This window comes from Chelonoidis abingdonii, chromosome 15, assembly GCF_003597395.2.
Source record: "Chelonoidis abingdonii isolate Lonesome George chromosome 15, CheloAbing_2.0, whole genome shotgun sequence".
Lineage (NCBI taxonomy): Eukaryota > Metazoa > Chordata > Testudines > Testudinidae > Chelonoidis > Chelonoidis abingdonii.
In genome coordinates this window covers 8,064,263-8,089,474 of record NC_133783.1, presented here as the reverse complement: position 1 = coordinate 8,089,474, position 25,212 = coordinate 8,064,263, and the positions used below count along the sequence as shown (strand labels likewise).

Below are 25,212 nucleotides of genomic sequence, written 5' to 3'. Positions count from 1 at the left end.
GTCTTCCTTCTCACAGTCAAAAGTCAAATTCCACCCTGATTTATGCCATGTGCCTCACTGATTTATGCTGATTGGGGAGGGGGGGGAAGTGGGGTGTACAGGATATACATAGGCAGAATTTGACCCTCCTAGGAAATACCAAACAAAATCATTTCCCAGTCTTAGGACTACCAAGCGGACCCTCTGTAATTCACTCCGTACTTGCTGTCTTCCTAGTTGTGCGCACCTTGACCATGGCCCATAATGCTGCCTGGTTTGTTAAATGGGGTTTGCCATGTCCTGTGCAATGAGGCAGTTGCTTGCCAAGAGTGCTGTTCAAGATGCTATGTCCTGTGCAGAATCAGTGAGAACATATCCACACTCTACTGAGGTTCTGCTGAAGTACTACCCTCAGTTTATTCTGTTTCATGGACAGTACACAACTGCCCATATAAAAAGAGTCATCTTCCCAATTAATTCAGCTTGGTTAAATTGCAGAGTGATCATTGACTGGTGGGGGGCGGCAGAGGAGGTGGTGTTTATTAAAACTCTCTCCAAACCCCTTATAACCACATCCCTTCTTTGAATTTACCAGTACAACCCTCTTCCACCATCAAAGCTGGATTAATTAGCATCCAAATCAGTTCCATATGATTGAACAGCCTCAGTGCATGACACTAGAGAATTCACTTGTCAGGTGACAGAGGTGCAGAGTTAACTCCTTTCTCTGAGGGCTTTTGGAGCAAGAGCCAACATTTTATTGTCAATGTCCCTTTTGATTTAGATGTAATGCAAAGTACATACAGCCTTTTTTGTAGCATTTATTTATTTGATTGGTTATTTCAACCAAAGCACAGTCTAGGGGTCCTGATGAAAAGAATTCTACAGAAGGAAGACATTCTTTAGGAGCACTTCATCGGAAAGATGCTTGGTTATGACACGGCAGCTGTGTATACATTTCAATTAAGACATTAAGGTATTGCTCTAGTCCTCAATTGGTGTAAGTCAGCCACATAACATTGACTTCAGTTGAACAAAACCATCATCTCCCTAGCTATTTATGACTAGCCTTAAAATATCTTCAAAGCTTTTGGTTTAGAAATAAAAGCTAACCAGTTTCAATGGCGCTGGGCTAATTTACATCAGCTGGGGAGCTCTCTCTGTGTGAAATCAACACAACTGAATACATATTTTAGTAAATTCACACACCTGCTACTGATTCAATTATTTTTGATTGTGGCTCAGGCTGTACACTTTCCTCCATCAAACATTCACTCACCTTCACAGCAATAAGAGGTCCACGGGTCAGTAATCAACCCATCTCTACTCCTCTCTAGGCAAAGCTAAAATCCTTTGCTGCCAAGATCATTCAGCTCCTGAAAGAATGGACAGAAACATTCCCCTATGACTTCCAGGATGAGAAATCCATGAAGGAGCTGAAGGAGATTGCTCACAGGATCACGCAATGTGATGAGGTAAGGTGGGAAATAACTTGTATTCCTAGGTTTCTCTTCCACGTATGGTTATCTTCATATTTTCTCCCCACCATTGCTGTACATCTCCTAACCAGGTTAGAATAGCAGCTGCTGAGCTGTCAGAGCAACCATTGGATATGGGCTAGGAGGTGAACTTAGGAAAAACTGGGTGTGTATTGCCAAGTCCCAGGGGGAGATGAGAGAGCACCTGCTGATGGTATAGGAGGTGAGAGGAGGAAGAAAGAAAGAGGATTGTACGGTAGAATACAATTCCAACACACAGTACAGTGTATTTTATGCATCCCCCTCAGTGCCTGATCCACATGGACTGTAACTTTCAAAAGAACCTTTAATGCTAGCTATAAAAGCATTTGTTTTAGTCCTCAATGCCTCTGGACCAATCCCCAATGAGAACTATGACAAGAGTTATAACAAGAGTACCACATAGCTCGGTAATACTAGCACCAAGAAAGAAAGATCTTTACTCTGACGTTTACCTTTTCAACACTGGTCTAGCTACAAATCTGAACTGCTGTGAGCTTTCATGTCTAGCAAGACAGGAGAAAACTTTTTCCAGAGTAACCTGCCAATTTGGTAGATCCAGAGTGGCTAAAACTAGCAATGGAGACTGCTATTGTGAAACAATTAGTAAACTCGCTTGACAAAGGAAGTCACTACAAAACTGGAGTCAGAAAGAGGGATGGGGAGGGGGGGGAGTATGAGGGGAAGACTATATTGAAGAAATTGAAGGTAAAAAAAAGTAAAATGAATAGATCATAAGAATTAAAGTGGAAAAAATGTTTTCCAATGTTTTGGATCCATTTAAAGACTAGCCTCCCTAGCTTTTTAGGACAAGAGGATTATATATGTGCATTGTTTGATTTAAGAGAAGCATGAAGAGGAACAGATTTGAAAGCATTGTAGAAGGCAGCAATAAGTTATTATACAATTAGCTTCTTCAGCTGTTGTCAAAAGGAAGTACGCCAGTTCATTGAGTCAGTGGTATTGTTTACCTGCATGCTACTAAGAAAATGTCAGTGTCCTAATAGGTGAAAAAGAGGTAAGATTACAATAGCCTCTCTGTTGTCTTTGTAAACAGGAAAAAAAAGTAGTTGGCAGGGATCCTGTCATAAAAAGGTGACACACTTTTAAACGTTTTCCACTTTGATATAGCAAAGTTCAGACTTTTAGCCATTGTGATAGGAGCATTTCAAATCTCTATTATTGGGAACAAGAGGACATGCTCTAGCTTTATATACAAGAATAAATTGCCAGTTGGGAGAAAAATCACTGGGTTTATGGAGTGGTTCAGCGCACCAGTTGCTGAGGTTTCATGTGATATCCGTTTATTATAGTATCGTAGCATTTATCCTTTTAAGAAGGCTACATGTCAAGTTCTCTGTCTGAGAAGGGTTAGGCTGTGTCTGACCCCTAGAAATGTAATTTGACACTAACAAATAGCCAATGGCTCCCAGCCTCACTGTTTGTCTCCTGTTCTTTTATGTTTGAATAAATTACCTAGCAGGGTGTAAAATAAAGTTACTGGGTTTTGTTTTGTTTAGTTTAGTTTTTAATTTTTCACCTTTTTCAGCTTCCCTGCTTTTCTGGATGTATAAGATATTAGGAGTGAATAGAAACAGATCTAAGGCAGTCATGCTAATGACTTGGAGACTCGAGGCCAGCATAACAGATTTTTATGGTGGAATGAGCAAATATTTAGACTGTATTCTTAGACTCAGATTTATAAATTCAAGGACCATGTGGACTGTAGGCAACTCATTAAGTTTTATCCCATTTCAATTGCTTTCTCCATAATCACACAAACCTCTAAACAACCCACCACCCTCACTTTCTCCTACATTTAAACTTTCTTCCTTTATCTTGCAAAATACATAATCCATTGCTAGGGGGCCATTCTCCCCTCATCTATGCAGGTGTAAATCAACTGTCAATGGATTTATGGTGTAAAACCCAATGTAACTCTGAGCAGAATCAGAACTCTTAAAGAAACTCCTGCAAACTTGTATTTTAGGCTTTCGCAGCATAATAGCAATAATAGCTCCAGCCAGCTGCTGCTGAGCAATAATCCTGTTGCCTCATCAGGATAAAGGTATGCTGCCTTCAGCTTCTTATTTGATTCCGCTTTGGAGCCAGATTATTGCCTTGTAAAGCAACGGTATGGCACTATTATTGCCTAATTATAGCATACTACAGACAAATTTTTGATAGCCATCGTCTCTTGCATCTGCTACATAGTTTTCAGTCATCACTGCACATTGGTGGTGTCCTTGAATAGTCACAGACCCATTCCACCCCACTTCAGTGCATCCAGTTGACTCTGGATGCAGAGAACATGACAGCAACAACATTAACTCTTAAAGCACCACCGTACTTCAAAGAAATTGATGCATGGGAACCAGGAGAGAGATCATAGGGAAAGAGGAAGGCACGGGAAAGCTGAGTAATTGCTTTGGCAACTGAAAGAGAGCTGTTGAAAGAAAAGTTGAGGAGGAGGGTGTGCAAGTGTTAATTTGCAAAGCTACATAGATATTTAGAGTACCCTGAGATGGGCTCATTTGCACATAAAAATCAGCTCTGATGATAGGATAGAAAATACCAGATGCTAAGCAGCCTTATTAACCAGTCAGAAATTCCTTGCTGATACAAATCCCATATTTGTACTCACAGTACAGAGTAAAGGTTCCTACTTATCAATGATTCTGTCATCTTACGCTTAGGAAAATGGAACCGTGAAGAAGATCATCAGCCAGATGACACAGAATCTACTGATGACCCTCTCTGCAAGGAGTCAGTACCAGGAGATAAAAGAGAAATTCAGGCAACCTGTTACTGATAAAGGAACCATCCTTAAAAACAAGCCTCAGTCGACCCAGAAGGACATACTGAGCATATGTTGTGACCCACTGATCTTGGCGCAGCAGCTAACTCATATTGAGCTGGTGAGATTTCGATTTTCACATTTTCACACTGCCTAAGCTCAGTCAGGATAATTAGAGCAAAGCTTGTAAGAGAGAGAGATATGAAGGCCACTCTGGTAATGTCTTAGGCCCCATTGGCATACCTTTCAGCTGGAGTCCTGTTTATGCTGGTCTTTGTACATTGACAATTCCTACTCCCCAATGCAGGAGAGGGTGAGCAACATTTACGCAGAGGATCTGATGCAGATTGTCAGTCACATGGATTCCCTGGATAACCACAAGGTGCGTGTGTGGGTAAGGAGTAAAGAGGCTCAGCAGTTCAAATGTCTGTATGCCAGATTCATGAAAGGCTAGGAGGTAGCAGAATTCTGTGGCAATTCAGCTACCACAGAATTAGCAAGTCTGGTTTAGCAGTATTGAAACTACCTGGGTTTCTGTTTCCAAGTGTTTCTACCATACTCAGGGACAAACATCATGATAGTCTTTTTCTTTGGTTTTACCAAAGAAAAGCTGAGTTACTCCTGCTGCTATAGCAGTTCATAAAAACATTCTGACTCTCTGACCTGGCCGTTCCCTCATGCTTCTTGAAACTCTGGGCTAGTTAAATCCTGATGCTGTTGATCAAGCATTACTAGTTCCTTGATGTAAATTAGTGTGTTCTCTAATGTTAACTTGAGCCAGCCATCCAGACACATGCTAACACATAAGCGGACTTCTAGGGAAAGAAAGAATAACTATTTAAATATTGAACAGGGAATACAGAGTTATTCACTCTTTTGAGAAAGGCTCTCATCTCTGCTGGGTGGATGCCAAACAGGTTTGTCCCATTGCACCTGAATTATAATTCAGAGGGTGGAACACAAACAGATCTTCTCTTAACCAGTAAAATGGCACAATCCAAAAGGACACCACTTGCTAAATGTCCAGCACTGGTTTTGCTGCTTCTAACTGTGGGTTCATGTTACTTTTTGCCCTTTGCTGGAGGAGCTACAGCTAAAGAGTGAAAGAAAAACAAAGAAACAGCTCCGCTTCGTATTTTATGGTGCTTTAACATTGGGATGTTCAGAAGTTTGGAAGACAAGATGCTAGAGATGGCAATTGCCCCTTCATTTCCCCCTTGGCCCTCAATGGCAAATCTGTTGTAAGAACAGGAACTAGGGAAATCTGCTGAGATATTAACATTATAGATGCTTTCTACAGATTAAGTAGAAATAATCAGAAGTTTTAATTGAAGCATCATTTCTAATAATCTAGTGGGGCATTCTTAAACTGACACTAATTTCACAAGCAACTTTTTTTTCTTAACTTTCTTCAGATAAGGTAATATGTTAAATGAGAGAGCGAGAATGAACACACACACAATTTCTTTTGAGGAAGATGGGTAAAGGGCAGGAAAATTTGGACACATTTGAACCATCTATAACCCTTGCCTTCTTCTCTCTCACAACCCACCTAAGCAGAAAAAAAATAAGTAGAAATATCTCCACCCTTCTGTGTGCTTATAACCCAGAGCTGTTCAGTGAGGTTACCTCATTACCAGATACCGGTTTACAGTTAACGTGTGATGACAGGATACATTTACAGTAATCTTTATTTGGGCTTAGTGGGGATTAATATATGGCCTTTTCTCTTTAGTGCCGAGGCGATGTTACCAAAACCTACACCTTGGAGGCCTATGACAACTGGTTCAACTGCCTCAGCATGCTGGTGGCTACAGAGATTTGTAGGGTAAGTACTGGGGGAATCTTCTTTCTATCAAGGAACCCTGCCTTTAAAGACAAACCACATCATTGTGATGTTATGCATAGGGACCCTGATCTTGCAGAAATTTAAGTAAATTCACCACCGTGTGCACCTGAGTAGTCCCACTTAAATCAATAGAACAACTCATGCATGAAGTTATGTACGTTCCAGTGTTTTTTAGGTTCAACGCCCCGTGATTTATATTTCTGCATAGCTTCCATATTTATGCTAGTTACACCCACTGAAGAGGAACTTCCATAAAATTTGATTTAACATAGCTTTTTTGTGTTTTCATAGCACGCTTGGCTATTCCCAAAGCTACCAGTAGTAAAACAAATGTTTTGCTGCATTGCAAATTCACTTTGTCCTTCTTCCATAGCATTATGCAATTAAGTCATTCTGCTTATTTTGGGATGACATTGAATGCCATGGGAATACCTTCTGCTGTTGTACACACAGGATTAAGGAGAAGAAACTGAGTGGGGAGTGGGAAGAGAGAGAGAGAGAGAGAGAGAGAGAGAATCCGTATAAACTAAATATCTTCTATAATGGGAAAATGCACAAAAACTGTACTGCCCCAGTCAATTTCTTTTTGTATACATATTCCTGTTGTGTCAAGTGTAAGAGCTCTCCTTTCACTTGATCACCACATCTGGAGTTCCAGGAGCATTTTGCCACTTTGAAATAAACACTTCAAAGTAGGAACACCAATAGCCCTGCAATTTAAGTGAGCATAGCTCCAGTGAAATCTGTGGGACACTGCTGAATTACACCAGCTGAGGATCAGTCCCTAAGTCTGTAGAGCTGCAAGGGCAATATCAATACTGGCATGTATCAGCTCTTCGAAATGAAAAATCTGCTCTGTGGGCAGTTCAGTCTCCACACCCACTCAGTCTGTGACCCTCTGCTGAGACTAGCTACAAAGATGCCAGTCGTGGCCTCTTTTGAAATCTCATTGGTTAATACTAGTCTCTAGAGAGAGATTGCTCCCACGGATACTCAATTACAAAAAAAACCTCTGAGATTGTCAGGCAGCACCAACACATTTATTAAAGCAACCAAAACAACATTCTTAGTCTCCATGCTGAAGATTGTGCCAACTTGTGACTACTGAAACATTTTCTTTTGTCATGAGACATCAGCAAAACAACAGTAAGATAACATAGCATATTCTGTTTAAAAATAGTTCCCGGCTGAAGATGAATGATGGAAGGGACACAGAGGACCACATGTGTATTAGCCAGGCCAGCCCTGCAGGTCAGAGTGCAGGAAAAAGAGTTTTAACAAAGGAATTTAAGCCAAAGGGATAAGAGTAATTTTAGTACTAATAGGCTTTGGATGCCAGCCATTGGTAAAGCACAACCAGCACGCGGCACTGCATCTGATGGGAAGGAAACCAAACATGCAATGCAGATAACTAGCCTCACCCATTAGCATCGTTGCAGTAAAGGAAAATTATTTATATTCTGTCATCATCCTCGAGTGTCATTAAGAAGTTTGGGTAAAATCTCCTTAGTGATAATGAAAAACACCTAAGGCTTGAGAAACACTGTCGCCCCTTCCCCTTTTCATTTCACCTTGGAATTAAGACCTACAGCTCCTCCAGGACACAAGTTTGGCATTCGTTTCTTTGAGGTTTGAACTGTTGGTTCATCTTTGGCATTCTGATGGCAGCTTCATTCTCTCACTCTCTCTCTTTCCCCCCTCCCTCCCTGGGACAAAGAAATTACTTAAGAGAATTTGGTTTGTTTGTATGCTATTCCCTAATCCTTTATCTCATATGTGAACAAAAAACTGCACTTCCCTCCCTCAACTGATAGAAGCCCCAAATCCAGTGGCTATTTTTTAATAAAAAAAAGAGAATCTTGCCAGAATACCCTTAAGGCTGCCTCATAAGACCTCATGTGGAGAGGGCCCAGAGAGACGCCAATTCCAAAAGGACATTCTGGAAGGTCACCAGTCAGGGCCGCCCAGAGGGTGGGGCAAGTGGGGCAATTTGCTCCAGGCCCCGTAGGGGCCCCGTGGCAGTCCAGCTCTTCAGCGGCATTTCAGCGGCAGGGGGCCCTTCAGCGCTGTCGAAGATGCGAAGTGACTGAAGGGCCCCCCCACCTCCAAAATGCCATCGAAGACCCAAACCACTGCTGGGTGAGTACAAGCACTACAGCTCCCCTGCTTTGCCCCAGGCCCCCGAATCCTCTGGGAGATGCTGTTACCAGTCACCGCCCCCCTTCACACACACCTTCCCTTTCATCTCAAAGGCATGTTCTTTGTTTCAGGTTGTGAAGAAAAAGCAGCGGACGAGAATAGTGGAATTTTTTATTGATGTGGCACGAGAGTGCTTCAACATCGGAAACTTCAACTCAATGATGGCCATTATCTGTGAGTATCTCCAGCATAGCTCCTGGCTTGTAGTCAAGACTGCCACAGTTGACAGCCTAAGCAACATGAGCACGGTCACATATTCTCCAGCTTCACTGACTCCATCTGTAGGCATACCCCCTGCTGTGGTATCATGCACCCGTGACAGATTAATGCACTAGGTGTTAGCTGGAAGTATCAGCTGTGAAGTGTCTTCCAGAGAATAAAATGCACAAGAATGTAAAAATGCAGCACTGACATTTAAAAAAAGTACACTCAAACTTTGTTTTAATCATCTTTCTCTCCCTTACATTTCAGCTGGCATGAACCTGAGTCCTGTAGCACGGCTAAAGAAAACCTGGTCCAAGGTCAAAACAGCGAAATTCGATGTTTTAGAGGTATATACAAGATTTACACCCTGTTTAATAAAAATCAGGTACTAATGCCTTAGGCATAGGTGTGGATGCATATAAGTTGGGGATGGTTGGCACTATTTCTCTTGACTTGAAGTCCTCTCCCTGCCATGGGAAAAAGATTGGTACAGATTTTCTTCTTTTTAATTCCCTACATATGACACTTTTCTAACAGTGGAATGAATTCTCAAAGATATTCCTAGGCACTTCCTTTAACAGTGACCATTTCTCTCACCTCTAGATCTAAATGGATGGTGTCTTTTTTACCCGGATCTCTAATTAAAGTACTCCATCTAGTGGAGATTGGGATCAAAAAATCTTCACTAAGAAACTTCCAAAACACAAGCAACAGACAGATAAAAATGTAGATTAAGCGTCTTTTAGGGAAGCACATTGTTCCCTTTAAATGTTCCCTAAGCCACCAAAAGGTGTTTATTAAATGTAATGTCAATCCAGTACCTTGCATCCAAAGCTTAGATCCAAACTACATACCTTGACTGGCCTGTCTTCAATGATTATGAATGGATCCGAAAAGAAAAAGAAAAGCAGATGTTACTCTTTGTTTATTTTTAGCAGTTGATCTAATTATACAATCATTGGATTAGATCATATCTATGAGAAACATAATAATAGTATTTTGGGGCGGGGGGTTATTTAAAACAGCATCACATGGACCCATCCAGCAACTTTTGTAATTACCGGACAGCCCTGCAGGGAGCAGCACAGAGATCTCAGACTGCCAACAGCAATCGGGAAAAAATTGTCATCCCCGTTTTCAACCTGTTCATTAAAGATATCTACTTTCTGCACAAGATGCACACAAACCGCTTGCCCAATGGACAGATAAACTTCAAGGTAGGTCTCTCCAATTATAGAAGTAGCATAATCAAATGCTATATATTAATTTTTAAATTCCCAAATTATTTGTAAATAGAGAATCCTTATAGTCCAGTATAAGTATGTCTCCTAAATTATTCAGCCTGCCTGTAATAAATACATGGAGGCAAATAGTTTTCCAGGGGGAGGACTGTGAACTTTAGATATCGAATTCCTATAAGCATAATACACTGGAAAGCATGAAGTGGATTAAGTACATCTAGATTACAGATTAAATACCACACACACACACACACCTAAACTGCAGAAATTTAAATTCAACTACGTTAACTGATCATTCCAATACAATTGAAAACACTAGTGATACCATATTTAAAAGCTGAATATAAAAGAATAAGCAAAATGCACAAGAAAATGTAGAAAGTATGCGATCAGGGGTGACTATAATCAACTGGCTCTGTTAACCAAAGTGACACATGAGACAGATCAAATTGAAAGAAGACAGGATTTCAGCAAAGAGGGACATGCTGGGTAGAACAGAATGTGATGAAACACTAGTATGAAGGATGCTAAAAAAAAAAAAAGGGAAAATCCTTCAACAACACTTAACAAGGGAGCTCGGATAATAAGAGGCTTGAAAAGTCGTGAAAGAGAAATTACAAGATCACACGTGGAGGTGGATAGAGGAATTTATAGAATAGTATTGAAAGTATACAAAAGATGATTTTAAAGAGCCAGTGTAGAAAAATTAAAAAAAGATAGCAGAAGTTGTGAAAACAAAAAAGTAATCTCCAAGCACAAAAGAAGCCATGCTGGATTATAAAAGGGAGATGCAGCAGAAAACAAATTAAACTTTGTTTCATTCTTCTGAAGGGAAAATGGAAGTTTATGACAAATGAGGTGTTTTTTCTAGAGTAGGACAAGAAAAGTATTTTGGCTGATAACGGTTGATTAGATTTGGCCCAGTGTCAACTAGAGATCCTGATTCAAGCAAGTTCACACTAAGGGCTTGTCTACAAAGAGCAGCACTGATCACTAGTAGGGTGCAATTTCTAAAGCACACCGACATGTTGTGCACTAATTGGCCCATGTAGACCCTACTAGCACAAACTAGAAGTTCCCTAGTGCTCATCAGTGTAGTGCTGTTTCAAACAAGGTCTACACAGGCTAGTTTAGTGTACACCACATTGGTTCGCTTTAGAAATCCCCCCTCATCTAATGGACATTGTTGCTTCATATAGGCTAGAACTAGGTTACTGAAGTTTCTCTCTTACTGAGTAATCTGACTACTGAAGATGGGTCATTCACTAGACCTGACATGGTTCCTCCTCAAATACCAAGAAAAGTACTGAACCACTAACAGAATGATCTTTAGAGGGTATTGGAAACACTGGGAAGTAACCAATAGGTTAGAAGTGTGGATGTTATGCCTAAAGTTGAAAACAAATCTAAGCGAAGTTGAGGATGTTGCACCATAGGTCTATCAAGCTTAGCTCCAGCAATGGAGCAAGCACTAGAAAAAACTGACTAGACAGAAAGAGGGGATCAAACTTTGAGTCACAAGGCACTGGAGAGACATAAAGAAACACAAATTCCTAAATCTAGAAAGCAGCGCATGTAAGTTTAGCTGTACGAATTCTGTGACGATCAGTAGGAGCTGCTATGCTGAATAATCACATGCTGCAGCCAAATGGTATTTAGCGGTGCTTCAAAAAAGCCAATAAATGTACTTAAAGAACACACAAGAGACACTTCCAGTAGTTGAACAATGACGACATAAGTTGGATACCCTATTTTCTTTTCCATGAGATACTCTTTCCCAAGTACATGTGGAGGACTAGTGAGGACACATTTGGAATTCTAAGCACATTTCTGGCTGACTGCTCAGGAACCAGATTGCTACAGAGGAAGAATTGTGAGAGACAGCCTGAACTATTTCAAGAACTTAAATAGAAAAGCTAACAACACTAGGTCTATATTCTTGCAGCAATAGGTGACATTAAGGCATTCAGAATCCTGAAAGGATTGAGGGTGGGTGGTGAAGGATAGTAGTTACAACGCTATTTTAACATCTGTCAAATGTCAGATCAGATTCCAGAGAACAGAAGCTAAGTAAAGGTCAGAGCCTATAGGAATTTCTCTTTATAGAGAATTGCTAGGTATATGGAAAAGATTACAATGGCCAAAAGTGGCAACTCTGGTAAATGGCACCAGGGGAGAACGCTGACTCTCTCAGAGCAGTGTACTAATGCAAACAAGGACTTGAACCAGGAGTTCCCATCTTGTCCTGCACTAATAAAGGATTAACAAGGAGTGTTAGATTGGGAGAAAAGTCAGAGTAGGGCGTGGAGTTCTCTCTAGAATGGTTGTCTTTAGAACCCCTACTCTAATGTCTAGAATTCCCACTCTGGACTATTTAAAAAACAAACACCTACAACATGTTTTCTAGCCCAAATTGATTCATTGCTATAGCCCAATGCACTCCTGTTAAGGAATCTGCTAATTCTCAAGTCCTCATTTCATCTGCACAGCAAACATGAAGAATACATCTTAACACCTAGGAATAGCAGTTACCATTCTCCTCCCTTGTCATTCAAATATCAAGTATCTCACATCAGTAATGTCCAATACACAATGCATCCAATAAGGAAATACAGAATTTATTTACAGTATAGACCTGGGACCCAATCCTGCTTCTACTTGAAGTCAATGAGAAAACTGCCATTGACCTCAACAGAAACAGTACTTCAGTCCATGGTTGCTGCCATTAGATTTTTTTTTTTTTTTTAAATCTACATGTGATTTACATAGCAGAATTTGGACCAGACTTGGATTCTCTCCCTGCATAATAATTGCAGATACATTCTGATATTCCGTATATACTCCTAAAAGCATGTTTGATTAAAAAAGAAACGAAACACCACATACACAACCACATTCATTCTAACAAATATGAGAAATGGTGCTCCTGGAAATATTTAGTGGAAAAAATAGCTGTTGATTACATAAATTATTAAATTGTTTGCATAGTTTAAATTTAAGGGATGCTTTACAAATGAACTAAGACCCTTTCTCTGAAGAGCTTATACTTAGGGCTGCTTTGAAAATTTTAGTACAATGGAAAGATCACACACACAAAGCAAGAAATGGGTCAACAGCTCGTGATTCCAGAGCAGAAAGAGGAAGGCTTGCTGGTGGACCGTGGGATATAAAGGAGGAGAGAAATATTTGTTGTTTGGCAAATGGTGACAGACTGTTCCAAGTCTAGGGGACCCCAGAAGAGCAGGTGTGAAGCTAGGAGTGAAAGAAGGTTAAAAGGAGCAGTAAGGAGACAGGATAGGGAGTGAGAAGGTGGAGTAGTGGAAAATGAGCAGAGTCATCAGCCAGAGCAAGATTAAGGGGCCTTGAACCTGAGGCCAAGGAGCCTGACTGAATTAGATAGGAAACCAAAGAAAATATTTATTTAATATTATGTTGTTTTTATTGCCTCATGCAGAAATTTTGGGAAATTTCAAGACTAATTCATGATTTCATAACATGGAAGCAAGTAGAGTGTCCTTTTGAGAAGGACAAGAAGATCCAGAGTTATCTACTCACGGCACCTATTTACAGTGAAGAAGGTAAAAGCTCTCAGTCTTTTATTTACATTTATAGTGGGTCTTTACTTCTATTGTTGCATAGGCATGAGAAGAGCACCGGAGAAGGAAAAATAAAGGAATGTGTAAGCAAAAAAAACAAAAAACAAAAAACAAAAAACAAAAAACACGCATTTCTACTTTTTTTTTAATCTTCCTGAACTGGCCCTCCAGATCACATTAGAAAAATGACATGGCAGTTTAGATAAGTTTGTATGACCACTGCCTACATTTTACTAATCTAGCACCTACCAACATCATTATTTCATTGATTATTTTAATGATTCTTTGAGAAACTGGACATATCCATTTTTGATCACTCTTATTTGTTTTCTTATCTAGCTCTGTTTATAGCATCCTTCGAAAGTGAAGGTCCAGAAAATCACATGGAAAAAGACAGCTGGAAGACACTCAGGTATAAAATCTTTTCAAAATCCTAGCCCCTTTCTGTATCCATAAACAATCTCTTTTGTAATGCACTCACTTCATGCACTCAGCATATACACAGCCAGACTTGCATGTTCCATGTATGGTGTAGATGGACACATAGCTTTGAAATTTCCCCTTTTCATTTGCATACAAGAGAAATAACTGATTTACTCAGCTGTGCACACCATGCATTGAAATTAAAATTTAGGTCCCAAGACTATTTATAAGTGATTTTCAACCTTTTTAAACATTTAGTTTTGACTCCACAATCCTAGTTGAAGAGACTCTGAATAGGCTGAGAGATGAAATAATAGGGTGTTATTTCTCAGAGTTAAGTATGGTTGCGATGATGGCTGGAGACATTGTGCCAGGGTAATGCAGAGGAATGCATAGTGCCACCAGGAACGCTTGGAGGAGCCTGCTCAAGAGCAGTAGTTGCTGCTTATGTACAGGAGGTGTAGCATGCACTAAACCCAGCACTATCCTCCAAGCACTAGCCAGTGTGTTGGGAAGAGAGTGTAGTATTTGCCTGAACCCACCCCTCCTTTGGGTACTGCAGCACTGCTGACAGTGCAAGAAGCTAAACTATGGCTGCCCTTTCTGGACAGATGCCCGTGGATGGTCAGGGCAGGGAGAGGACTCTTTCCATTGTCCACTACTCCATGGCGCTCACTATACTTGGGCTTTGAATGCTCAGATTCCTGTGAAAGCCCTACAATTGCATTGACATTAGACTGCACAGTCATCATTCACACACTTGCCATTCTGATCAGATAGGAGGAAAGATTTAGAGCCAGATTCTCAGCTGATGTAAATCAGCATCTCTATTGTCTTCAGTTGAGCTATCCCAGGTAAGACCAGTTTAGGATCTGGCCCTTAAAGAAAATTCTGACAATGAAAACAAGGAATCTGACACGACTTCATTACCTTGAACAAGAATGCCTCTTTCATTGTGGTAGGAAGAAGAATTGCTATAATACATGTGATTTTTTTTTTTTTTTCATTTCTAGGACAACTCTGCTTAATAGGGCCTGAGATTTTGGATCTGACCTGCAGATTCTAAAGCACACAGGAAGAACTTTGTTTTTAAATAGTGAATGTCTTGGATTGAGAAACAAGACCTCACTGGCTGAGGTCTGTTTTGTATATACAATACCTTTTATGAAATAAATGTGGTAAATATTTCACATGTCAACCTTAAGGCACTTAAAAATGAAGGATTTTGGTTTTTATTTTAAAAACACAAGGGCAGGGCCCTGTTTTCAGAGATGAAGTGTATCATGGGACATGGTATCCATGGTGAGGTCTTAGTCTAATGACATCCAAATCTTTATTTTTATTACTTCCACCTTAAAAAAACAAAACAAAAACACACACACACACCAAATACACCCAAAACACTGCACAGGTTCAACATTATTAGGTCCCAATCCTACAAACACTGACATATCTCCTTAACTTTAAGCAGATAAGGAGTTGAAGGGAAGGAATGAAGAGTCACATTCAAATCCCTGGGACAACTCACATGCTCAAGTCAAGGAGGTGCATCAGTGTCTGCAGGACCAGGGCCTTAGACATCTGCAGTGAGGCTGTTCCTCTCTTACATTGGAGAATAGTGCCTTACAAGGTACTGAAATTGTCCAGTGTACCTTCTATGATTCTGGGCTGGAAGCAAGCAAAATAAAAATATGGATGTCTAAAAACCAGCTATAACGTACTTTGTAAATAAACGGGAAGATATGGCACATGAACTAGAGTATGCCTGCCTACAACAGTGAAGGTGCAGCAAAACATATTTTTGTTACATGCTTTGAAGAGAAGAAACAGGACAACTGCTAGATTTTTTTTTAAAAGTATTAACACTTTGGGAACTATCCTTTGAGTTTTGGGTGCAGAATATTTTTCATTTTCTTTATCAGGGATTTATTTTAAAAAGAAAAGAGTGTCTAATCTAGATAATCTCAACAAAATGAATGTAATATGTCTTTTGGAAAATAAGTTTTAAAATGAGAGGGGGAGGGAGGACATGAACTGGGACATCAAATTTGAAGCTTAAAGGAGAGAGACATGCCATTTCCATTCAATTTGGGCATCTCATTCCCTAGGTCCCTTTGAAAATGCTAGCCTGAATTGACAGACAACCAATTAAGACTAAGAATCTATGGCATCTGATTATTCTGGCATATATTCAAGCTATCATTGGAGGCCTCAGCCAAAGCCCATTGAAGTTAATGTTAAGTTAAAAACATACACTGGCACCGAATCAGGCCTTTAAACCCCAAATCAGGGTCCTAATTAGGGATGATCTATAAACTAATGATGCTTCCAATTTCTCCTTTTAACTGTTCTTGATTTTGGATAATTTGACTATGATAACCAGTGTGTCTGACCAGCTCATATTACACTTCAGGCTATCCATTTTCAGAACAAATTTGATCATCCTCCCCATTCCCATGATGTCTGAACCAGGAGGGAGACCAAAAAAATCAGCCTCCAATTTTGTTTAATGAACCTATTGTTACCCAGGACTGTCAGTTCTCCTTCCCAACACTTGTTCTCTTAGGGGCTGAGGATTGGATATTTATCTAGATAATGAGAACCTCCAGACGGTTACATTAGAAAGGATTGTTTCAATGCCATCAAGAGCTTGGAAGGGATACAAACTCTCGTATGTCAGGGCATTAACCAATCTCTAACTGAGGGGGTTGGGAAAAAGCTTGGCCTATGAGCAAGTTAGTGCTGTACACTCCTGTAGATGGGCAGGTACCTTCCTCTGATGTATCTTGTGCTGACCTCTGTTGGAGACAGAATGCTTGACTAGCTGGACCACAGGTCAGGGCTGTTAAAGCAATTTTTCTGTTCCCAATCCTGCAAATGCTTCCTACTGAATGCTTACAACCTTAAGTAGTCCCACTTGCATTTACCCACAGTAAGCGTTTGCAGCGTTAAGCCCTTAATATGTTTCCAACGAGAGCTTTTTTCCCTAGATATTTGTTTTTATGAAAAGTAAATACACCAGGTGGGGAGGGGAGGCTGCAAGGGAAGGAATGGACCTTTTGCTGTTCTCATAGCACTGAGATCAAAGAGCAACAAACAAAAGTTGAATAGTTGCTATTAAACAAACAAATCTGATTAAAGTGGAAGGAGGAAGTACAAAGCTAGCTGTGAACACCAACGGCCCAGAGAAAGCAAGATGATAGCTCGGTTTCTTGTGATCTGCTGCTATTTTTCCTGTGCTGAAGTACTGATTTTCAGCCCTGGGGTAGAGTAAGAATATTTATACTGTATTATTACAGTGTTTTGCACTTTCAGAGAAGTTCTAGCTAGTGATATAGTCAGACACTATAAAAAGGGATTGTATATCAGCTTTGTTTATGTAACTGAACTTTAAAAAGGGATGCTTAAAATTTAAGAAAGTATATATTTGAAATGCAGTTTTAGAACACTTTCTGTATATGTATTAAAAAAAGCTTTTACATGAATGTGCACTTCACTGGTCTATCAGTCCTAGTATATACTTGAAATCAGTGCAGTGTCTACATGGGTTTGGTTTTCATTTTTTTCCTCCTTCAGTCTGATACATTCCTTAAATACTGTGTTCTGCTATTCTGAGCTGCATTGCTACATATAAAGCTGTACCATAAAGCAGGATATTCTGTGTTTGACTGGATGTGCTTGCATTAATAAAAACCAAGTTGCTTCAACCAGGCTAAACTTTATCTGTGGTTATTTTTCTCTTGCAATCTGATGAAGTTGCAACCGAGGGCTGAATGAGGTGATCCAACATTGGCAGGTAATGTAGCTTTTTGTGAATCGGCTGGCTGACTGACTGAAATTTCAGCCGGGCTTATATATATCTGATCTTACCTTATGCTTCCCTGAAGAGTTCAATATATATTCAAGGAAAATCTACTGCAGCATTAAGCTCAGAGCATGTTTTTTCCACATACATTGAACTATATATTCAAATATACCTATAAATAATAGCATACTGCTGCTCCAACATAAGCAGGAAGATAGGCACTTTAGCTGCCTAAAACACTTCACATAACCTGAAGGTGAAGTTCCAGAGTGTCTACTCTCACCCATATCCTTTATCTTGTTTATACAGCAGCCATAAAAGATGTACACTAGCTTCAGCACACTAGAAAGTTTCTCTCACGGAGGAATCCTGGCACTTGAATAATTCTTAGATATTGCTTTCCAGCAATAGAATAGAATCATAAGACTGGAAGAGACCTCAAGGGGTCATCTATTCCAGGCCCCTGCACTCATGGCAGGACTAAGTATTATCTAGACCATCCATTACAGGTGTTTTACCTGCTCTTCGAAATCTCCAACAATGGAGATTCCACAACCTCCCTAGGCAATTTATTCCAGTGCCTAACCACCCTGACTGCGGCACTAGAAGTTTTTCTTAATGTCCAACAAAAACTGCCCTTGCTGCAATTTAAGCCCATTGCTTCTTGTCCTATCCTCAGAGGTTCAGGAGAATAATTTTTCTTCCTCCTTGTAACAATCTTATGTGCTTGAAAAGTTATGTGCCCCCTCAGACTTCTTTCTTCAGAGTAAACAAACCCATTTTTTGCAATCTTCCCTCATAGGTCATGTTTTCTAGATGTTTAATCATTTTGTTGCTCTTTTCTGGACTTTCTCCAATTTGTCCACATCTTTCCTGAAACATGGCACCCAGAACTGGACACAGTGCTCCAGTTCAGACCTAATCAGCACAGACTAGAGTGGAAGAACTACTACTCATCTCGTGCTTACAACACTCCTGCTACTACATCCCAGAATGATGTTCGCGGTTTGTTTGTTTTTTTAAACATAGTGTTACACTGTTGACTCATATTTAGCTTGTGATCCACTATGACCCCCCAATCCCTTTCCGCAGTACTCCTTCCTAGGCAGTCATTTCCCATTTTATATGTGTGCAACTGATTGTTCCTTCCTAAGTGGAGTACTTTACATGTGTCCTTATTGAATTTCATCCTAGTTACTTCTCCAGTTTGTCCAGACCATTGTGGATTTTAATCCTGTCCTCCAAAGAACTTGCAACTCCTCCCATCTTGATATCATCCACAAACTTTATAAGTGTACTCTTTATGCCATTAGCTAAATCATTGAGGAAGATATTGAACAGAACTGGACCCACAACTGATCCCTGCAGGACCCTACTCGTTATGCCCTTCCAGCTTGACTGTGAACCACTGATAACTACTCCCTGGGGATGGTTTCCAACCAATTGTGCACCCACCTTGTAGTAGCTCCAGCCAGGTTGCATTTCCCTCATTTATTTATGAGAAGGTCATGCAAGACGGTATCAAAAGCCTTACTAAATTCAAGATATACCACATCTACCACTCCTCCCATCCACAAGGCTTGTTATCCTTTGTCAAAGAAAGCTATTAGGTTGGTTTGACACTACTTGTTCTTGACAAATCCATACAATTACTTATCACCTTATCTTCTTCTAGGTGTTTGTAAACTGATTGTTTAATTATATGCTCCATTATCTTTCTGGATACTGAAGTTAAGCTGACTGGTCTGTAATTCCCCAACTTGTCCTTATTTCCCTTTTTTCTAGATTAGAAAAGGGCAAATATATTTCCAGTCCTCAGGAATTTCTCCAGTCTTCCATGACTTTTCAAAGATAATTGCTAATGGCTCAGCTATCTCCTCAGTCAGCTCCTTGTGTGTTTTACAATGTATTTCACCAGGCCCTTGTGAGTTGAAGACATCTAACACATCTAAGGAATTTTTAACTTGTTCTTTCCCTATTTTAGCCTCTGATCCTACTTCATTTTCACTAATATTCACCACGTTAGATGTTCAATTGCTATTAACATTTTTGGTGAAAACCAAAACAAAAAAGAGTCATTAAGCATTTCTGCCATTTCCACATTTTCTGTTATTGTTTCCCGCCACCCATGTTGAGTAACATGCCTACCTTATCCTTGATCTTCCTCTTGCTTCCAATGAATTTGTTCAGTGTTTTCTTGTTACCCAGAGACTATTGCCAAAGCACTCTATTTTACAGTGCCCTATTTTACAGGTAGGGAAAATGAGATAGAAAGAAGTGACCTGCCCACGGTCACGCAACACATCAAGCAAGTGAATCCAAGTCTCCTAGATTGCAGGCGCATGCCCTATCCATACTGGCTCATTATCCAAGCACACAAGCCAGTTACCAGTGTCATAACCCCACAAATCCATCCTTGAAAAGAGACCTGATCAACTGATGGGGTTGATTTGTGGCAGTCTCAAATACTCAGAGTGGATTGTATTAGCAACCAAACATTCATAATGGACTTGCAGAGCAGAGCAATACAGCTTTCATCACAAACAGTTCCCATTATAGCTTGTTGGAGAAGGTGAGGTTTACCAGAAACAACAACAGGAACCAACTGGCAAGTGTTATCCTGATGGTCAGTTCATCCTCACAAATGAACATGCATATTACATACTGGGAGAATCACTTCTAATCATGCTCCCATCCAGTCATTAACATTAAATTTACTATTTTACTCAACACAAGCATGGGCATAAACAATAGAATTGCTTTCCAGACACTTACTTCCATTGAACACAATGTGACTATGTCAAGCAATAATGCAATGCCAGTAAGATGTTTTTGAACAATACAAGTAAGATTGTTGATCTATCAAATTAAATCTCTGAGGAGTAAAATTTTCAAGCAAACAACCCCGAACAGCAAAATTCACTTTGCTAGTCAACTAACCCAACTGATATTTATGGCCTCTTCAGGGGGATCGATTATTGTTTAGAATTGACCAAGAGACAGATGTTTCCTTTCAGTAATCTGAAATACAGCTGAGCTACTCCATTTTTTCCGGATTGCCTGTTCTCGCTCTGCCCAAATAATCAGAAAAGCCTGTGCACAGAGGTTAGAAACCTACTGTTGCTAGGGGCTGCAAAGAGCCATAAAACAGGACTGTGTGGACAGCAAGATAATCACTCTCATAAAATTAAATTGCAGAAATAGTTAATCTGAAACCATTAGTGCAGGCTATCTAGGAAGAATTTCTAGCTCAGTAAGCAGCCAGACTAACAATGGCTGTTTTCAAATTCTTCCTCCCACACGCATCACTGCAAAGGTAGAGATAACTGGCTATGCCTTGAGATTTCTGCATAGCTCAATAGACCTCCTATACTGCTGCCCTTGCGTCCATCTTGTCTCGCTATAATGGGCATGAGTGAGTGAGTGAGTGACTGCTGCCCTGTACTGACAATGCATCATATTTGGAAAAGCAATTCTCAAAACTTTCCAAGTTGAAAGCCTCTTCTCGACACTTCATTCGCACAGCTATTCAGAGATGGGCCTAGAGGCTCAGAACAGTTAGAAATAAAATTTCTGGGTACTTTTCTGAAAAGGATTTTTAGTAATTTTGAGGGCACTGTTAGAAACCTAATTATGTCTGTGGGATGATTCAGATCCGTTAAAGGAAAGAAACCTGTCTAAATTCAGCAAAAAGAACAGGAGTATTTGTGGCACCTTAGAGACTAACAAATTTATTTGGGCATAAACTTTCGTGGAATATGAAGTGGGTTTTAGCCCATGAAAGCTTATGCCCAAATAAATTTGTTAGTCTCTAAGGTGCCACAAGGATTCCTCATTCTTTTTGCTGACACAGACTAACACGGCTGCTACTCTGAAACCTGTCTAAATTCAGTGTAAGCATTTCTAATGGCAGTGGTACCTCCGCACCAGATTTGTTTTCTCACCATGGCTTACTGCAGTGCAACATACTCTGCTCTCAAGTATCTTTTCATAAGAACAGGAAACGTGAATTACAATTAATATACAAATTGCAGTTAGTTCTTTTGTGCCCTATTCAAAAGATTGTGAATTTCTTCCTTATCCAAAGCTAGAGAAACATCCTATATTTGACATGCATTTCAGATTTCTAAACACTAAACCAATGGAAATATTTGTGTGTCTGATCTATCGAGATGTTCTTAAGATGCATATCAGATATTTAATGAAAAATCTGTTCCTTACTTGTGTTACTAACATCAAAAAACCAAAATCACAATTCTATACACTTTAAAATTTTGTAAAAAATCTTTCACAAGACAAATCTATGGAGATCTGAAACTACTTAATGGGGTCCAATCAAAACGTGTTTTTTCTCCATCATTTACTGGCAAATTAAGAGAAATCCTGTCATGATTCTACAACACTACTGAATCTGAAGGAAATATTCCAGCATTAAAATACAATAGATCCAAATTCAAACCAAAACTCTGGATCCAAACAACTCCTACCTTTTTTTGACAAGGAAGAAGAGGTGAGATTTGAACTCAGATATAGTCTTCACAAGGAGGCCCCAATATTTCTAAATTGGCCTAGATCAAGATACCCCTGGAACTTTGGGTTATTTGCTATTCAGATATTAATCTTGATTTTTATTTAGGGTTAGAATTTTTTATTAAATGTGTCAGATTTATCAGTGGTCTTACATTAGGATCCTGTTACGCATCATGAGCCTTTTCAGGTAACCACTTAAGTGGATGCTGGAAGTCAGTGAGATGTATGCATGTTCTGAATCTGTGTCTGGTATTGAAAAAAAAACTGGAAAGCAGTAGGAGTAAGGGTAAACTCAGATGAATCTTATTATCCACCCACAGCCAAAAGATGATCAGTTTGTATCTACTTTTGTTAGTATTCGTGAGTATTTAAAGAACATAGTAACTCATGAGGAGAATCCACTTGTGTTTCCTTAATAATGTTTCAAGTATTCTCCCAGAAAGGAGAAAAATCCTACAAATGGCCTCATCAGATTCCAGAAAAGCCTCTCGCCATAAACTGCTGTCCCTGCACACTTGTAGGACAGTTGAAAACTGGAAAGAATTTGCTACAATGTATCACCCATGAACATTGAAACTTACATGGAATGCAGTTTAGCCCAATTAACTCTTTTCTTATTAAATTCACAAACTATAAAAAGCACACGTCTAAGAACTGCAATGAATATTGTTGAATTCTCCTCCCCTGGAAGTTTCAAAAAATGGACAGAGTCCCCTCACATGGGGCTAATACATAGAACAGGAGTTGTACAGGAAGTGTCTACTCCCATTACATTGAATTTTTTATACCATGGTGTCATAAACAGATAGCTAAGGGTTAATGTCTCTTTCGCCTGTAAAGGGTTAACAAACAACACCTGACCAGAGGACCAATCAGGAAACAAAATACTTTGAAATCTCAAGGGAGGGAAGTTTGTGGTGTGGGTCCTTTGTTCTGTGTCAGTTGCTCTCTAGACTCTGACGGTGATCACACTATCTCCAGGCTCTCTAATCTTCTGTTTCCAAGTACAGACAGAAAAACAATATAGGTTTTTACATTGTTTTCTGTACTTGCAAGTGTGTAGTTTGCTGGAAATATTTAAATTGTATTTTCTGAATAAGGCTGTTTATTCATTTTTTTTAAACGCTAACAGACCCTGTAATATTTTCATCTTGATTACAGAGACAATTTTTATGTCTTTTCTTTCTTTTTATTAAAAGCTTTCTTTTTAAGACCTGTTTGATTTTTTTCCTAGTTGAGGCTCAAGGGGATTGAGTCTGTACCACCAGGGAATTGGTGGGGGGAGAAGGGGGAGATAAAATTCCTCTTTGTTTTAGATTCACTGGAGCGGAATCTGTTTTGCCTCTGGGTGAGGGAAAAGGGGGAGAGAAACCTGATCTCTCTGTGTTGTGTTTCAAGGCACTGAAACACGGTAATCTCTCCTAGTGTCCCCAGGGCAGGGAAAAATCTGGGAGGAAGAGAGGAGGGGAAGGGAATGATTTATTCCCCTTGATTGTGAGACTCAGGGAATCTGAGTCTTGGGATCCCCGGGGAAGGTTTTGGGGAGACCGGAGCTAATCAGGGGCTCCACCCAAAGTCCTGATCGGTGGCACCATATCAGATCTAAGCTGGTAATTAAGCTTAGAGGTTTCATGCAGGTACCCAAATTTTGGACGCTAAGGTTCAGATTTGGGAATTATACCTTATGACACATGGTTTTTTAAACAAAGAATTATAAATGATTAAGGAGAGGCACCACTTTCTCTGCTTGACAAGCACTGTAGTCCCTAGGTCTTTTATCTCCTCTTGGAACAAACCCATGACTTAGACCAGGCGTAGTCAATCATTTTTTGTCAAGGTCCAAATTTCTTGATCAAGGTATAGTAAAGGTCCAGACTCCAGAAAAATATAATAGTAAAAAAGATGATACTAAAGTAAATAAAAAGATTTCTGGGTCTATTCAAAAGCATTGGGTGGTCCAGGTTTGGTCCACGGTCTGCCTATTGACTACCCATTGACTTAGGCTACGTAATATATTCATATCTCGCTAGAAAATCATGAACCAGGTCTGAGTTTGGGGTGGGAGGCAAACTTGGGCATTCCACAGGTTTTCCACTGGACAACAGATCATTTTTTGCAGTGGAAAATGGAAGGATTTTTCACTCAGACTGTTCTATTTCAGAAAATGTTCTGACATATGCCTTGTCTATAGCTTCTACAATTTAAGGCTTAGCCCTAAATTTCCTGGCTTTTATCAGTTTCTCCAGACATTGTTTTCATGTGCATTTCCAGAAATTCTTCAATGCCCTGTTTTCATTTGCATAGTTCTCTGTGCTAATAGAACAAGTATTCAGCCAAGCTTTAAACTGCATATTAGTTCTCCTTAAAATATGCATCATTCCCTCACAGTAGCTCATTAAGCACAGTAAAATCCATATTTGCCAGACAGATGGTAACATTCCTTTGGAATCGTTCTATTCTGTCCTGCCAATGCACTTACCATGCTCAGATTGATCCAAGCAATAAAAATCCTTACAAGGGAAATGTGTTGCTAGTCTCAGACTAGTGCCCAGCATATTACAAAAACTATCCCCACAGTTAGTACCTTGTTAGCAGTGAAGGACTGAAGTGGGAGAGAGAGTGAGCTGCAGAGGTACAATTCTTACTGCTCAAATGTCTGGTCCTAAGCCCATTGAAACTGATTTCAATGGGCTTTGGATCAGATCTCAGAAGAGTTTCCTTCTAGCCGTACCAGCAGCATTAAGTACCAATACACTAGCTGGACCATAGAGACTGAGAAAAAAAGTAAGCACATTTGAACTTATTCAAAATTTCATAGCTAAGACTTGGAAGCACATGAAGGAAGCAGGGGACGTTTACAGTGTCCCTGCTGCAACTGTTCTGCAATCAGGGCACCACAAGGGGACAGGCCCCCAGACCCAACACATTCAATAAAATTTTGGCCCCTGGCTGGTAGTACTGCTGTGATCTACTTTGCCTCAGTCTTTAATGAGGCTAATGAGGAGCTGAGGGATAATGGTAGGATGACAAATAGGAATGAGGATGTGGAGGTAGATATTACCACATCCGAGG

The 25,212-nt window shown here is 39.9% G+C and overlaps 1 protein-coding gene across 6 annotated transcripts in view; it reads left to right on the top strand.

Annotated features, from left to right (window-relative positions):
- Positions 1-17,516, top strand: part of RASGEF1A (RasGEF domain family member 1A) — a 270,465-nt gene extending 252,949 nt beyond the window's left edge. For 4 of the 6 annotated variants that reach the window (XM_032786360.2, XM_075072567.1, XM_032786358.2 and 1 more), the window contains exons 4-13: positions 1,317-1,454; positions 4,193-4,414; positions 4,601-4,687; positions 6,029-6,121; positions 8,413-8,515; positions 8,813-8,892; positions 9,571-9,762; positions 13,241-13,364; positions 13,722-13,794; positions 14,819-17,516. In XM_032786360.2, coding sequence (XP_032642251.1) covers positions 1,317-1,454; positions 4,193-4,414; positions 4,601-4,687; positions 6,029-6,121; positions 8,413-8,515; positions 8,813-8,892; positions 9,571-9,762; positions 13,241-13,364; positions 13,722-13,794; positions 14,819-14,843 — 1,137 coding nt within the window. In that variant the 3' untranslated portion in view covers positions 14,844-17,516. The remainder of the gene's footprint in view (positions 1-1,316; positions 1,455-4,192; positions 4,415-4,600; positions 4,688-6,028; positions 6,122-8,412; positions 8,516-8,812; positions 8,893-9,570; positions 9,763-13,240; positions 13,365-13,721; positions 13,795-14,818) is intronic. The other 2 variants (XM_075072569.1, XM_075072570.1) reach the window with 1 other exon arrangement.
- Positions 17,517-25,212: the final 7,696 nt, after the last annotated feature.